Source organism: Cibotium barometz, chromosome 56, assembly GCF_041138505.1.
Source record: "Cibotium barometz isolate CiBa-2024 chromosome 56, ASM4113850v1, whole genome shotgun sequence".
Lineage (NCBI taxonomy): Eukaryota > Viridiplantae > Streptophyta > Polypodiopsida > Cyatheales > Cibotiaceae > Cibotium > Cibotium barometz.
This window is the reverse complement of record NC_141101.1, coordinates 37,692,710-37,708,222: the sequence shown is the minus strand read 5'-3', so window position 1 is coordinate 37,708,222 and position 15,513 is coordinate 37,692,710. Positions and strand designations below refer to the sequence as shown.

At 45.3% G+C, this 15,513-nt stretch overlaps 1 protein-coding gene across 4 annotated transcripts in view; it reads right to left on the bottom strand.

Moving 5' to 3' along the window:
* Positions 1-3,608: 3,608 nt before the first annotated feature.
* Positions 3,609-15,513, bottom strand: part of LOC147607190 (SET domain-containing protein) — a 94,586-nt gene continuing 82,681 nt past the window's right edge. For 3 of the 4 annotated variants that reach the window (XM_086790944.1, XM_086790945.1, XM_086790946.1), the window contains 4 exons: positions 4,946-5,197; positions 4,196-4,311; positions 4,012-4,071; positions 3,609-3,912 (listed from right to left, as the gene is read on the bottom strand). In XM_086790944.1, the coding sequence (XP_086647070.1) occupies positions 3,714-3,912; positions 4,012-4,071; positions 4,196-4,311; positions 4,946-5,197 (627 nt within the window). In that variant the 3' untranslated portion in view covers positions 3,609-3,713. Of the gene's footprint in view, positions 3,913-4,011; positions 4,072-4,195; positions 4,312-4,466; positions 4,567-4,945; positions 5,198-15,513 lie in introns of those variants that run through there. The other variant, XR_015264813.1, reaches the window with a different exon arrangement.

Sequence of the window (15,513 nt, the reverse complement as noted above, 5' to 3'; positions counted from 1 at the left end):
AAGGGGAGAGAAACATCCCACGTTTCCGAGGGGAGTGCGGGGACAAAACACCTCACTTCACCCTTCCCTCGTGCCGCAGTCCGCCCCATTTCCATCTCAAGCGAGCACCACCACCCATATAGAGGCAAACTTTCCGGACTAGCACACCTCGAGAGCACCACACTGCTCCAAATAGAAATCCCAAGGAGAGGGGGGGGTAGGGGAGACAGCTCTAGGGTTGGTTAACGGCATGGCTGGGGGGGAGGGGAGGTTGTCATTGACATGCAGGCAACATAGATAGAAGGGTCATAATTGTAGTGTAGAATGAATGCCCAATAATCATGTGTGATAATTGCACTACACAATGAATGTCCACCAATCATCTTCTTAGGCTTATCACCCTCTAATCGGCATCCTTGCCAAATGACTGGGTTGATTCTGTGTTTGGCTTGTAGCTGCCCTGAGAAAAGTCTTTGCCTTAACCTTTTTTATTGGCAACACATGCATATTTGTTTGGTTTTGTCAGGATTGCTCTTCTTGTAAGAATCGTGAACCGAAGTGTAGATGCAAAACCTTGGTATGAATCCGATAAAGCTATGAGAACAGTAGACACCAATTAACTGTCATGATAGGCTTCATCAATATATATAAGCCACTCTTTGAGATCTTTGATCCTTGTATGAAACTCATCCATTAAGTCTCGCATTCATATGCTCGATACTTGCTTGAGTGCAAGTAGGCCACTCATGCCTCGTTACGCACCTGGTAAAGCGCAACAAGCGCATTCCAAGCCTGCTTAGCAATTTCACATAAGCGAATATGAGAAATAATTCTCCTTTTCATAGAAAGTGTCACCAATGCATATGCCCGTGTATCCCTACCATCCCACCTGTATTGTTTCGTTGTGGGAGAAGCGAAGGCGGATGCCATAGTTACATCTGAACTAGTATCACCATCCAAAGTACCTGTTCCTACACTGGTGAGAAAAGATGTGCCTCAATACCAATAACAACATTCCAAGCCCTTTAGCAATCAGCATGACGCATCATATAGGACCACACAACGGGTGTAGTTAGCCCCGTCAAGCTTATCGTCAACGAAAAGCATCTCTGTCTACCATTTCAGCTTATAAATAACTAATCCCTGATACAAAATGCAAATGTTCCAACTACCTACAAGTACTATCAATGCCCACTGAATGCAATTGAGATAGTTGCAAGTAGATCAATGATGACAAAGAAACCCACAAAGTGTATGAAAATGATTGAGTGTAGACATTAGAAATGTTACTAACAAGAATGCATCAATCGATGACAAGTACTATCAATGCCCACTGAATGCAATTAAGATAGTTGCCAGCAGATCAATGATGACAAAGAAACCTACAAAGTGTATGAAAATGATTTGAGTGTAGACATTAGAAATGTTACTAACAAGAATGCATCAATCGATGACAACGATGACGATGCTATCAATGATGAGCTTGAAGATGCGATGTCGATGAATCTACTTTTAGTGTTGTCCTTCTCTCTTCTCTCTCCTTGCTTATTGCATTTGTGTGTGTTGCTACCTTTATCTCCACTCCGACAATTGGTATCAAAGCCATGTTCTCTTGGCTCTCACTCTCTTGTCATCTTCTCCTCAAGCTGCAGATTGACATATCCTCTTAGAGGTGGAGAAGATATACCCTAAAGTCCATTGTCAACTAAGTGAAATGAGTTTATACGTGTTTCAGGACTCGTTCCCATGCTGTAAGCTTTTCGTAGACATCCCGGGGGAGTATTAGTTTGAACAATCTTTATTCGATATCAAGTTTTATGCATTGCAACAACAGACATTTGGTGTACATACAAGGCCACCGTCATCATCATCGCATCCTCGAGATCATCATCAAGAGCGTCGACAACGTCATCATTGTCATCAACTTCTCCATTCCTGCTAGTAACATTTCCACGTATACATGTAATCAATAAATGATCCTGTGTAGAGTGGTAAGCTAATGATGATATACTTCCCTCAACTAGAATCGATATGATGATAGAGGGAATGCCAAGCTTTTGTGATGAGAGCATGTCATAACATCGGAGAATCTCTTAGATCTACCTTTGTTGGATCCTCTGTCTGGGAGATTCTCCTAGATCCTCTGCTGGATGGAGGGTCATGGTGCTTTGGATCCAAGGCATATGGCCTAAAGGATTGATTGAGCTTGTTCATTGAAAACTCCTCTCGAGTGTGGAGCCAAAGTATGGGCATGGCCAAGAGAGCGTGTGTTTGAGGCTGTCACATACAACCATGAGGCCAAATAGAAGCACTGATTGTTTAGGCCCCTAGGCCTCTAAACATAGTGAAGAATACAAGTTAAGTAGAAAAATAAAAAGCCAAGATTTGACATGTAGCTTCATGATCTAGAGATGCATCAGTTGAATAAGGGTGAACTAGCTACCTATGGAAAAGGATCATATGAGAGCACATATATAAGACAGCCATGTTAATACATTCCAAGTACAAACCCATACAAGTATGGGGGAGTCACTATGCCAAGGCTCCATCTATGACCTCATACATGCTCTCTGTATCCACTACCTAAAGGGGGGCCTCCTAGTGAATCTCTCAGATTGGGCTTTAACCAGTGTAACTCGGAGTTGCTCTCGCAAAGAGAGAAAGAGAGAGAGAGAGAAGCATTTAACATCGTAGGAACAATCCCAAGAGACCGAAATGATCCATCCGACGAGAAGTGAGATTCGAACACAGGATGTGTTGAATATCAACTCCATGAACTAACCACTTCTGCCACAATCTACCACAAATATGTCCCTTGCCACCATCATCACCACTTAACGATTTCTACCATCATGTCATTCGCTTTGATGAAAGCTGGGATTGCAAGAGATCCCTGGTGTTTTCTACGACACCTGATGTGGCATCTTGAAGGTCTTCAAGAACTTTTTGCGCTCGTAACTTTTCTTTCTTTCCATATAGGCCTTCTGTACCTTGCACACTCTGGCAATGCCAAGGCAAATACTGAAAGCCTTATAATATAATATCTAGTCTTTTAATGAGAGGCTTTTCGGGTGATTCAGGCAGGTCACTGGTTTGCTCAGTTGTTGGAGGAACTTGTTAGGTGGTTGTAGATGATATCTTCTTGAGTTCCACCACTGGATTGCATCCATCAAGTCGTGAGGTTTGGTACATGCACTCGTAGCTAGCTTTGCTTGCAGCAGAAATATTTGGTGAATGGTAGTTGGGCCATTTTAATATGCATGTCTCAACTCTTGCTTCATCTCCTGTGCTCTTTGACTTGCTCTTGCCTCTGAAAGCGTCTTATGAATAGCTTAACATTATATGTGCCTTCAATATTGCTGCTTGGGCTATTGATGTCTTGCATGTGCATTTGGAACTTGATTTCTTGAATCTGCAGATATCAACATAGTGCCAAGGTTAGTGTTGAACAGTTGCATGAGCTCATCAATGGGATTATTGACATTTTGACTATGGATCCTAGAGGATGAATACTGCATCTGGCCACCTTCTAGCATGTGTTTCACTGTTTCCCTGGCCTATTCAGTTTTCTCATGGGTCACAGCTTGCAAGGTGTCATTTAAAGAACATGACCAACAGAGACATCAAAATTGAATTAAATGTATTTACTCTTATTTAAGATATGAATAGTGGATAGATCCCTATTTACAGTACAATCTAATCAAGGGGGGGCCGTATAAACTAGCAATAAGTAACTAATGATTTTCTGAAACATTGTCATGTTGATGGCTTTTTTCTTCTCTTCCGAAGTGTTCTTCTAAGATGCAGAGCTCAAGTAGTCGTTCCGATTCTTTAAGAAAATGCTTGGCAAGATATTTCTGCCCTTTCCGGTATATTATACAGGACCTTACATTCTCGGATAAAGTGTAGTTTGGATCTCGATCTTCACAGTCTCTGCCCCAAAAAAAGCATTCAGATTGTAAGTGCATGTACACTCTAGAGAAATTTGGTGACTTTGCAGTCAACCTGTGAGAAATATGATGGAATAAATACCTATCAAGGATCTTTTTATCAGAGTCTTCAGAACCAGTTCCTTCCTCCAGATCCAATAATCTTCAATATACAAAAATGTTTGCAGTTAATCACATCAAGTTTAGAGTAAATTCAATAGTTTATGACACAATTTGGATACCAGTTTGCAATATAATCTCTATCTAGAAGAAAGAAACCATGTTACCTGGCTGCAATAAGATCTGTCAGCAGTTGCAAGGCACCTGCATTGCCACACACCTCCCAGACAGCAGCCCGCACATCTTCACCCGATGGTGCCTTCTGCAACCCTGATTGTGATAGCTACATACAGCATAATTTCAATTACTATTCACAAGCAGATGATGGGGTCAGCACAGGTTGGGTGAGTATTTGACTACCAAGGCACAGTGAAAGACTAACCATAAGATATTTTCTAGCACTGAATCCTAGATATCTTGCCTTAAGGAGTGGCATACCATAAGTTGCAGGCTCCTACTCTGGATTTTCCCATCACTCTCTAATATACCAAGCTGGATACAAACAGTCTCCCTATCCTTGGAACTTTTTTTCATATTCCTGAAATCCAATAATTGGAAGAACTTCAAATTTTCCTTTGACCCCTAATACTGTGTGCATGTGTGCTTGCGTATGTGCACGCATGTGTGCACGAGAAATTGTTCTCCCTATAACTTGTCTGCCTACAAGTGCATCAAAGAATGCGACCCTTTCTGTCATGAATGAGAGCAGAAGAATCTCTATCCCAACCAGGTTTTGAGACGATGCACATAAGAGATTTAAGGCACAGTTTGTCACCATCACGAGGGATGTTTGGTGCGGTGTGCCCAATGAATATATCTATATCGATATGTCGGTTGGTTGGCAGATCATATACAAACAATAATATTCTAGAGGGGAATGCACCTGAAATGCATATATAAAGACAAACAATAGGTACCTCGTCCAACATGGAAAGGACATTCTGCATTTCATCCTCTTTCATGGCAACAACACGCAATGCTGCAAGGGTCTCTTCAGGAAAGACAAATCGATTCAAGAAAGATGGTGGCTTTCGATTCCCACTCCAGCTATAATTACTACAACATGCTTGATCACTAAGTTCGATTGTATCAGGGGGGTTGATCCTTTCTTCATTGTAGAATCCCCTTTGTAACAAAGCACCTGGGAGTAGCCATCGTAGTGTCAAGGTCTACATCATCAAACCAGAAAAGATTTCCACATCTATGAGTTAAACTCTCTCTCTCTCTCTCTCTCTCTCTCTCTCTCTCTCTCTCTCAAACACACACACACACTTGGTTTTAGGCACTTGGATTACGGATGGACCGGCTCCCTCCATTTCAATATGATCCAGAATCCCCATCCATACATTAGGCATACACATGAGGACAAGACCCTGGTGATCCGATAGGATCTATTGGAGCTATACACACATAGCACATGGATCACACGGTAGGCCCATTGCCTACCGGTACCAAGATGCAGTACTACAAAGATCATTTCCCGAGACTCACAGTAGAGGGTTTCATACAGAGACCAAGTTATCTCAATGCCTTCATGTGCCATGATATGAGGATAGCCATTGGCCAGATTAGGGTATCATCCCATAGACTGAGGATAGAGACTGGCAGACAGTCACATGGGACGCGAAATGGGGACAGGGAACGGGGACGGAAAAGATTGAGAATTGCCATTCCTTGTGACTAGAGAGTGACATGGGACGGGAATGGGGACGGGAAGATGCTGCCATCCCCAACATTCCCGAGTGTAAAAATGCCCATTCCCTGTGACTATGCTGGCAGAGCTGAGCGGATACCCAGAGAAGACAGGACATGTAGACTCTGTTAGACAGGGATTGAGTCAGAGGAGCACTATGTTTGCGAGTGCCCGGTCTATTCAGAGAGGGCTCTAGACCCTTATCCCGGATCATGGAGTGCCTAGATCAAAGGTGCCTTGGACTCTTCCTACTGGAGCTCAGCCGACACAGAGAGTCACTACTCAGATCCACGCCCCCAACAGCCTTCCTCTTAGCTTACCATCACTAGTTTTTTCCAGCCTAGAGGGGTGGAAAGGGAGGCACCAGAGCCCACCGCAGTGGATACGGGAGCCTACACCATAGTGCCCCCTTGCAGTACGCCCATGGGAGTCCCATCAAATCGGGCACACACACTCTAGAGAGCTAGACGGCCTCCTCCCGTAAGAACCCAACCACCCCCAGCTCATCAGCCCGGATTAAGGAGATCCTGGCCCACCATCGAGTAGCCTCATCCTCACAGCAAACTATCGACATCTCTAGCCTTCTTGTATCACCGATGATGGACATCCTAGGTGGGCCCTTGCCTGACATACATCGTTGTGATTGATTGTTTTTATTCAGCTCTCCCAGATCCCATCACTTATTGTACCCTATACCTGGCATAGTAGGATCTAGATTTTTCATCTTGTATAATCTCAGAGTCTGAGATCTTAGCTTTCAGTTTTCAGTTTGCTTTATCTTATTTCATCCATGCCGAGATTTCATGAACACTATGTACACATCATTTTGGTCTCATAGACCCTTTGGGTCTTTTGAAGACGTTAATATAACTTTCTTTCTTTCTTCCTTTATCTCACAGATACAAGGCCAATGAACACTTGTTGCATTGGGGTCCTAGTAGCCTCATAGTGACAAACTGGATCCTGATGCCCATGAGTCATGCTTATTGAGGAGTCCAGAGGACGATAGAAAGATTTCATTCATATGGATATCCCCAATTTCGCTTTCCCCAAAGCTCCAGTCTTACAAAGAGCATTTTTTGAGGATCACTAGGGATGTATTCTTGAGAGGCCCAGTTATCTCCACAGACACATGTCCCTTGCCATGAGGATCACCACTGGCCACCCGAGGATGTTGTCACATTGCCTTCGGATTGGGACGGGAAGGGCAGAGGCAATCTAACAGGACATATCGTTATGCAGGCTATGTAGCACGGAGGAGATAAGAGTCAGAGAATTACATACTTCGATGCCCATAGTTACATGCACTGAGCTTGATCGTGATAACGCACAACAGGGCCACCTTTATACCTTTATGTGGTGAGAATCTTTAGTATCAACTTTAGAGAGTAGAGAGAGAGAAGAGAATGAGAATGTAGAAGACGACACAATATTGGGTCCCAATACCCACTAAAGCCCCCCAACCCCCCCTACCCTACAAGCAAGAGTATTTGCTTATATTGCAGAAATGTTGTACAATGCTAAGTATAAGAGTGATGAATGCCCAACGCAAGAATGAGGAAGACTATATAGGTCAACTGAGTATCCACCTAGTCCAAGGCCCTGCTAAAGACTCTTCTAGCCACTCATGCAAGTCCAGATAGCGGTAGGACTGCACATATGCTGGCTGAATGTGAAGTGGAGCTTCCTTGTTGCCTGGAGTTGATAGGATGTTGAACTGCTTTGTTGACTTCTGCTGAATACCTAAATGAATGAGGGAGAACTGATGCGCATGTATTTATATGTCCCTTTGCTGCTGGTCGGCCAGCACAAGGCTGTCGGCCAGTTCAGCATGGACAAAAAATACCAATTAAATAGCATTAAATGCTATAAATGGCTGCGCATGGGAAAATGCTGTCCGACCTGTTTATGACCTAGCCGACTAGATTATTATACCCAACATGCTGTCAGCCTGCAGCAAATGCTGGCCGACTGGGTATAGATCCACCCCCATGCTGGTCGGCTGGTTACTAAGGTTGTCCAGGGCTAGGCTTAGCCCTTGGACATGCCAAATAAGCCCAGGGACACCCCTAAAGACTTCTACATGCCTGCTAATGTTTGACCTAATGCTAGAGATGACACTAAATGCTTCTGAATGATGCTTTCTCCAAGTGGGTTAAGAGGACTGACATTTGACTCACCTCTAAAGCTCAGAGACTGACCTACGTAGCTCGTGCTTGACTGTCCCTGCACAGAGGGCTCACAATGGGGTCACGGCGTACAACAAATAATCCTAAAAAGGTTCTACTTTTGTACAAATGCTACACTGATGATCATGCTAGTGTGTCACTGTGTACCCCAGTGTAGGGTGCTCTTAACTTGGAGGCAAGTTCAAGGCTTCCAAGTAGTCCACCAACAACTAATGGTACTCCTAAAAGAACTCTTCATCCAGCCAAACTACTTCATGGGTTCCACGGTCTTTAAACCTCGTATAGAACTATCGGATTCTTCGACCGGAACTATGCTTCCATCCGTGGAGCAGAATCTCCTTTGGCTCTATGACTTCAGCTTCTTCTATCCTATATGGCTGTTGCTCTTTGGATATATCCTGCAATGCTGGACCTACATATGGCTTCAACCAAGAAACATGAAAGACATTGTTCATAGTCCAACTTTTCGACAACTTTAACTTTAAAGAGACATCACTTGAACTTTTAAATGATTGGAAATGGGCCAAAACTTCAGAATGATAGTTTGGGACAACATTTGCCCACTTGCTTTAGTCATTGTTTCATGATGCAGAGATATACTCAATCCCCTTCCTTAGAGTTGACATCTCACCTGGATTTGTTGGCTTGCCAAGTATATGCTTCCTAAGCCTTGGCAAGGCGCTCCTTAACTAACTCCATGATTTCCGAGAATGTCTCGGTGGTTTTATTGGCCTCAAGAAATGGTGACACCTGCCTCGTCAAAATTAATGAGAACCAGCGACTAAATGCTACCTCATACGGCATCCGGCCAATACTCGATGAGTTAGTATCGTTTAGGATTGCCTGGACCAAAGGAAGATATTGTTCCCATTTCGACTGCTGGTCATGGCAGTACGATTTCAGAATGTCAAAGACCAATTGATTGTAAATTTCTGTTTGGCCATTTGTTTGAGGATAGAATGCGCTGTACAACTGCAACTTAGTCCCAAAATTGTCAAACAATGCTCTCCAAAAATGGGACGTAAATTTGGGATCTCTATTTGATTTGATAGTCTGTGGCAAACCACCAATGGGGTGCCAAAACCGAATGAACAAGCGAGCTATGTCCTCGACTATGGATGTCTGCTTGCATGGAATGAGCATGCAAAACTTACTGAATCTATCAACAATTGTCATACACTATGTGTTTCTAGATCCAACTAAAGCGGGACGAGGACCTACGAAGTCCATATTGATGTCGTGAAAGGGTCCCTTGGGAATAAGCAAAGGCTGAAGCAGCCCTGCTGTTTGGTATGAGAAATTTTCACTTTTTGACATATCTGGCATGATTGGACATGTTGGTAGACATCTCGTCACATCTTAGGCCAATAGAATGCCCTCTCTAACTTCTTCGAGGTACTGTTGATATCCCTATGACCCCCAACAAGAGAATCATGGGCATCGTGGAGAAGGACTTGATGCCTTTCTTTGAGTACACAAAGACGGTTCTTGAAAAACAACCAACATCATATATACTGTAGTAGCCTGGTTCTGAACTGAGGGCCAACTGATATTGAGTCCCGAACTCTTCCGAATCTGGATACTGTGCCTTCATACTCTCTAAGTCTTTGCCTTGAATTTCTAGCACAGTGGACTCCTGCAATGTCTGAATAGTGCCCTTTCAACTAAGAGCATCGGAAACGGGGTTATTTTTGCCCGAGACATATTCAATCATTCCTCCAAACTGTTGGAACAATTAACTCCACCTGGACTGCCTGTCACTCCATTGGACACTAGGCATGGTTTGCAACCATTTAAGTGCCTGGTGATCTCTCCTAACTCTAACTGTGAAGTCCCTCCCGCAAAGGAAGTGCTTCCAATGCTTAAGAGCGGTCATCACCCCCAAGAGCTCTTTGTCATACACCAAATAATTCTTCTAGGCGTTATTCAATTTGCGGCTATAATAAGCCACGGGCCTACCATCTTGCTATAAAACAGCTCCAATGGCAAGGTTTCTGGCATCAGTAATCACCTCAAAAGGATCATCCCACAATGCCAATTTCAAAACTGGTGACTCATAGGCAACTTTCTTCATTTCCTGGAATGCCTCTAGAGCCTTGCTCGTGATGGACACTTCCTAATGACGAGTCTTCACGCCCTTGAGCAAGTCAATGAGAGGTGCTACAAGGTCAGAAAACTTGTCCATGTGGGTGTTGTAGGCCTGACAAAGACCCAAAAAGGAGCGGATTTCTTGGGCTGTAGTGGGAACATCCCAATTGAATGGCAAGTACCTTCTCAAGGTCGAGGCTAATACCTAAAGAACTAATTATGTATCCCAGGCATAGTTGTCAGGTACGATACCGTACGGTTCGTACGATACGACACCGTACGGAAAAATACAGTACGATATGAATTTTTTTCTTGTCGTACGATAAAATACGATGTTTTAAAAAAAATACTTATAAACTTAGGTATTTCCAAGTCTAGATATGGAGTATTTTAGAAAGGAGGGAAGCATCACAGTATAGAGGAAGCTCAAACAGCCATAGATAAGCAAAAGAAAGACCATTAACTATCAAAAAAAGTAATTTTTTTGAGAAAATTTTTTATTTTTAAACCAAAAAATTCGGGAAAAAACAATTTTCCGTGGAAAATTTGTATGAGTACGTACGGTATTCCGTACGATAAGCCAGCATATGCCGTGCAGAAACAACCCTAATCCCAAGTAACGGATTTCCTGTACTCCAAACTCACTCTTCTTGGAATTGATAAACAACTCATTGTCGTGCAAGAGTTGCAAAACATGTGCCACGTCTCATTCATGCTGCTCTACAGTCCCTGAGAAGATAAGAATGTCATCTAAGAAGATGAAGATGCATTTGCCAATGAGATCCCGAAAAACCCAAGACATCATTTTGTTGAACGTCGCTCATGCATTGGTGAGACCAAAGGGCATCACCACAAATTCGTAGTGGCCATGCTCGATCCTAAAGGCCGTTTTTGGAATGTCGGCCTCAAAGATCCAAACCTGATGATAGCCACTCTTAAGATCAATCTTAGAGAAAATCTTTCCAGAGTCGTTCAAGGATGTACTCTATTCTAGGCATGGGGAATCTATTCTTTACTGTTAGCTTATTGAGCGCCCTGTAATCCACACATAAGCATGCGGACTTATTCTTCTTCTAGACAAACAGAATGGAAGCGGAAAAAGGTAAGGAAGATGGTCGGATAAATCCGGACCGGAGTAGTTGGGCTAACTGCTGCTCCAACTCACTCTCCAATGCCTTAGAAAGGCGGTAGGGAAACTTGCTTGGAGATTCTGAACCAAGAACCACTCTATGTGATGGTCCTCAGGTCTACTGGATGGGGGATTGGGTGGGAGGTCGTCTTGTAGCATGATGTTACTGTATTGAGACAAAAGACCAGCCATCCGCTGCTCCCCTGTGCGGGTGCTACTTGAACTGCATTAGACTGAGAGCGGGCATATAGCGACGCACACTTTGCTCCTTTTCTGATAGCTCGTTGGGCCTAAATGTGGGAAATGAGTGGAATGCCAAGAATCCTCCGATCCCCGCGAATCATGAGAGGCTCAAGAAAGCCTTCAACGATGGTGAAAGTGTCCTACCTCCAATCAGGAATGGGTACATACTGTCGAAACCACTAGATCCCGAGGATCATGTCACACCCTAAAAGAGGGGAGACGATGGAAAGTGGCCCTCTGAACTTGAAACTCAAATTATTGAGCTTTATGAGTGATGTGTGTACGTAGACTAGGGGTAAACCCGTCCACATCTAAATGATAAAGAACCAAGGTACAACTCATCTTGGTAGTCAACTGCGGAGAGATGGCATCCTCAGAACTGGCCATGTCAAAGAGGACAATGAACTGCTTGTAATATGCGGAAGCTTCGGAGAAGGATCGGTACTTCAAAACTCAGAAATCAGCACTCTTTTCGCGATGGAATTAACGCACAAACTGAAAGACGATGTGCAGAAAATAGAGAGAGAAAGGGGAGATGGAGAGGACACAGTATTGGGTCCCAGTTACCCTCTGTAGGGCCCCCACCACGGATGGTGTATTTGCTTTATTAGAATGATGTAAATCTGAAAACAAATACAAAGTACTTGACCTTTTCTTGGCTGGAAAACCTGCCCTTGACCTTCAGTCCTTCACCCCTTTGCTTTAGCAATGTTCTTGGCTGTCCTGGCCCTTGTTTGCTTGGAGCACTTGGTGAATTATGAGATGGAATCATGGATTATGGGCTGGGGTATTTATACTCTTCATAGCATCCAGTCGGCTGGCTTCAGGGAGCTCCACGACTGAGTTTGATTAATAAAGTGTTTTCACACTATAAATACCTTCTGTCCAGCCTGCGCATGTATTCACACTGCTGTCCAGCCTGCGCAGCCTTCTGGGGCAGCATCCTGGCTGCTGGGCACCATGCGCATGAACCAAGAAGAGTACCCCTGACTGCTGGACAGCCCTGCGCAAGGGTACTGTACTGCCGGGCAGTCTGTGTGGGCTGTCCCACACTTGGCTGACAGCCATTCTAGACCTTGTTGCCCAGCCGGCTGGCTGTCCCAAGGCCCTAAGGCTGGCCGACAGCCCTTCCAGCCCAAGCCATGGCTGGTGGGCACAATGTGGGCCCTCCTGGCCCCTTGGGGGTGGTTCTACACCTCCCCCATGCCCACACTACAAGTGCAAGTGCAAGATCTTCTAACTTGGGGTAGCCCTATGGGCTGGCCCCATCTCTACATGCAAACCTACATGCCTACAGAGGCCTGGCATCCAGTTGCAAACCAGATACACAGAACATCTGACATCATTCCACAGGGAGACTCACAGCGCGGACTGGCACTGCTTCATGTGCAGGACAATGCACACCTGACCTTGGACTCATGTGCAGGACGATGCACACCTGACCTCGGACGACTGAGATGGATCCCTGGCTGACTCGTCCCGGACTGGGCTCACATGGGACCAGTTCACCATCCCAAGTCCTGCACCTTCTGTACAGAAATGTCTACGTGGCATCCAAGTGTGGGCTGCACGTGACATCCCCTTCTGCTTAACTTGACGGAAGCTGCATAGCCTCCAAATAATCCGTCAATAATGCCGGATAATCTTCGAAAAATTCTTTGTCGAGCCATACCGCTTCATGAGTTCCTCGGTCCTGAAACTTCGTGAGGAACTGTCGTAGTCTTCGGCCTGAGCCATGCTTGAAACGGTGCAGAAGGATCTATTCTGGAACCATTACTTCTGCTTCATCAATGATGTCTGGTTCCGCTTCGTCTTTGACCTCTGAAGGGGGTGGACCTGCATATGGCTTTAACCAACTGACATGAAATACATCGTGCATAGTCCAACTCGGAGGTAGCTTTAACTGCGTAGACACCTCATTAATCTTTTTCCGGATGGGGAATGGTCCGAAGCTCCTGAAAGACAACTTTGGGCATCGCTTGCCCACCTGCTTCAATCTTTGCTTCATAATCCGAAGATACACCCAATCTCCTTCCGAAAACTTCATGTCCCTTCGGTCTTTATTGGCCTGTCGAGTGTAGGCCTCTTGCGCTTTAGCCAATCTGTCTTTAACGGACTCTAGGATCTCCTGGTAAGACTCCATCACTCTGTTCGCCTCCGGTACTGAAGACGAAGTCCTGGTTAACAACGACTGGAAAGGCCTTCCAAACGCTGCCTCATATGGAGTCCTGCCAATAGCTGAAGAAAAAGAGTCATTCAAAACAGCTTGAACTAAAGGCAAAAACGATTCCCACTTACCTTGCTGATCGTGGACATAACACTTCAGCACATCAAAGGCCAACTGGTTGTATATCTCTGTCTGGCCATCAGTCTGTGGGTGGAATGCACTGGAAAAATTCAACTTAGTACCAAAATTATCAAACAATGCCCTCCAAAAATGACTGGTAAACTTGGCATCTCGGTCTGACACTATGGTCCTAGGAATCCCACCAATCGGGTACCAATGCCAAATGAATAGCTGGGCAACATCCTCGGCGGTCACATTGGCCCTGCAAGGAATAAGCATCACAAATTTGCTGAACCTGTCAACAATAGTCAAACACTGTGTATTACGCTTACTCGGACTGGGAGGCAGATTTGTGACAAAGTCCATGGAAATGTCTTGGAAAGGACCCTCAGGAATTGGCAAAGGCTGTAACAACCCTATCTTCTTTCCACGAGGAGCTTTCACCTTTTGACAAATGTCACAGCGTTGTACATATGTAAACACATCAGGCCTCATCTTTGGCCAATAGTATTGCCGTTCTAATTTCTCCAGAGTCGAATTCATGCCCCTATGACCACCTGTAATGGCGTCATAGGCATCATGGAGAAGAGCTGCCCGGAATGATTTCATGACACACAGTCGGCCTTTGTAGTAAAGCCAACCATCGCGTATCAGAAAATGGCATGGTCCTGTGGCATCCAATGCCTGTTCCCACTGAGTACCGAATTCCTCGGAATCCGCGTACGTGTGCTTCATGTCTTCTAGTCCTGTACCAACAAGGTCCAGTCTAGTGGTCTGAATCGCAGATACTTGTCCCTTCTTGCTCAAAGCATCGGCCACTAGATTGGCCTTTCCTGGAAGGTACTCAATCATGCCACCAAACTGCTGGAATATCTGACTCCAGCGGTGTTGTCGATCACTCCACTGTGCACTTGGCATCGTCTGAATCCAGCGCAATGCCTAATGGTCAGTGCGGACCTCGAAGTCACGGCCATACAGGAAATGTTTCCAATGTTTCAAGGCCTGCATAACTGCTAGGAGTTCACGATCATAGACTGAGTAGTTCTTTTCGGCGGGAAGTAACTTACGAGACATGTAAGCTACTGGATGACCATTCTGTTGTAATCAGAGTCACACGGGGACGCGGGGACGGCCCTTAGGGACGCGGGACGCGGGACGCGGGGACGGGGACGGCCGGGGACGGGGGGGGACGCGCAGGGGACGCCGTGCAGAATGGGGACGCATACAGTCGTCCCGGGGACGCGTTCCCGAAACGCGGGACGGGCAGGGGACGCAGACAGGGGACGCAGACAGGGGTCAAAAACGGTCAGAAAACGGCCAGAAACAGCCAGAAACGGGCAAATTTCCAGCTATAAAAGAAGGCACACTTTCGGACTTTTCTCCACACTCAAGTTTGAAGCTTCAAGCCTCATTGCTCAAGCCTCAAGCTTCCAAAGTTCCAAGTTCCATTGTCCAAGCCTCAAGGCCCAAGTGGCAAGTTAGCCCTCTCTCTCTCTCTATACTATCTACATTGTGCCAACTTCCAAGCCATCTCTCTCTCTCTCTCTCTCTCTCTCTCTCTCTCTCTCTCTCCAAGTTCCATGATCCATCCCTCTTGAGACTTGCAAGCCTCAAGAGTCAAGCGGCAACTTGCAACTCTCTATTGCACCCTTCTTCCCTCTCTCTCACACTATCATCATTCATGGCATCTCAAGGTGAAGGCGCCGCCGCCACATCTTCCGTTGCGGGCTCTTCACGAAGGAGGCCGGCGGTGCACACATGGTCATGGTGGGATGAGGTCCACTACACTAGTCGTAGAGTGGGCGGTGGTTCAAGCCTCAAGGGCATGGAATTGCATGATCTATTGTGATCTATCA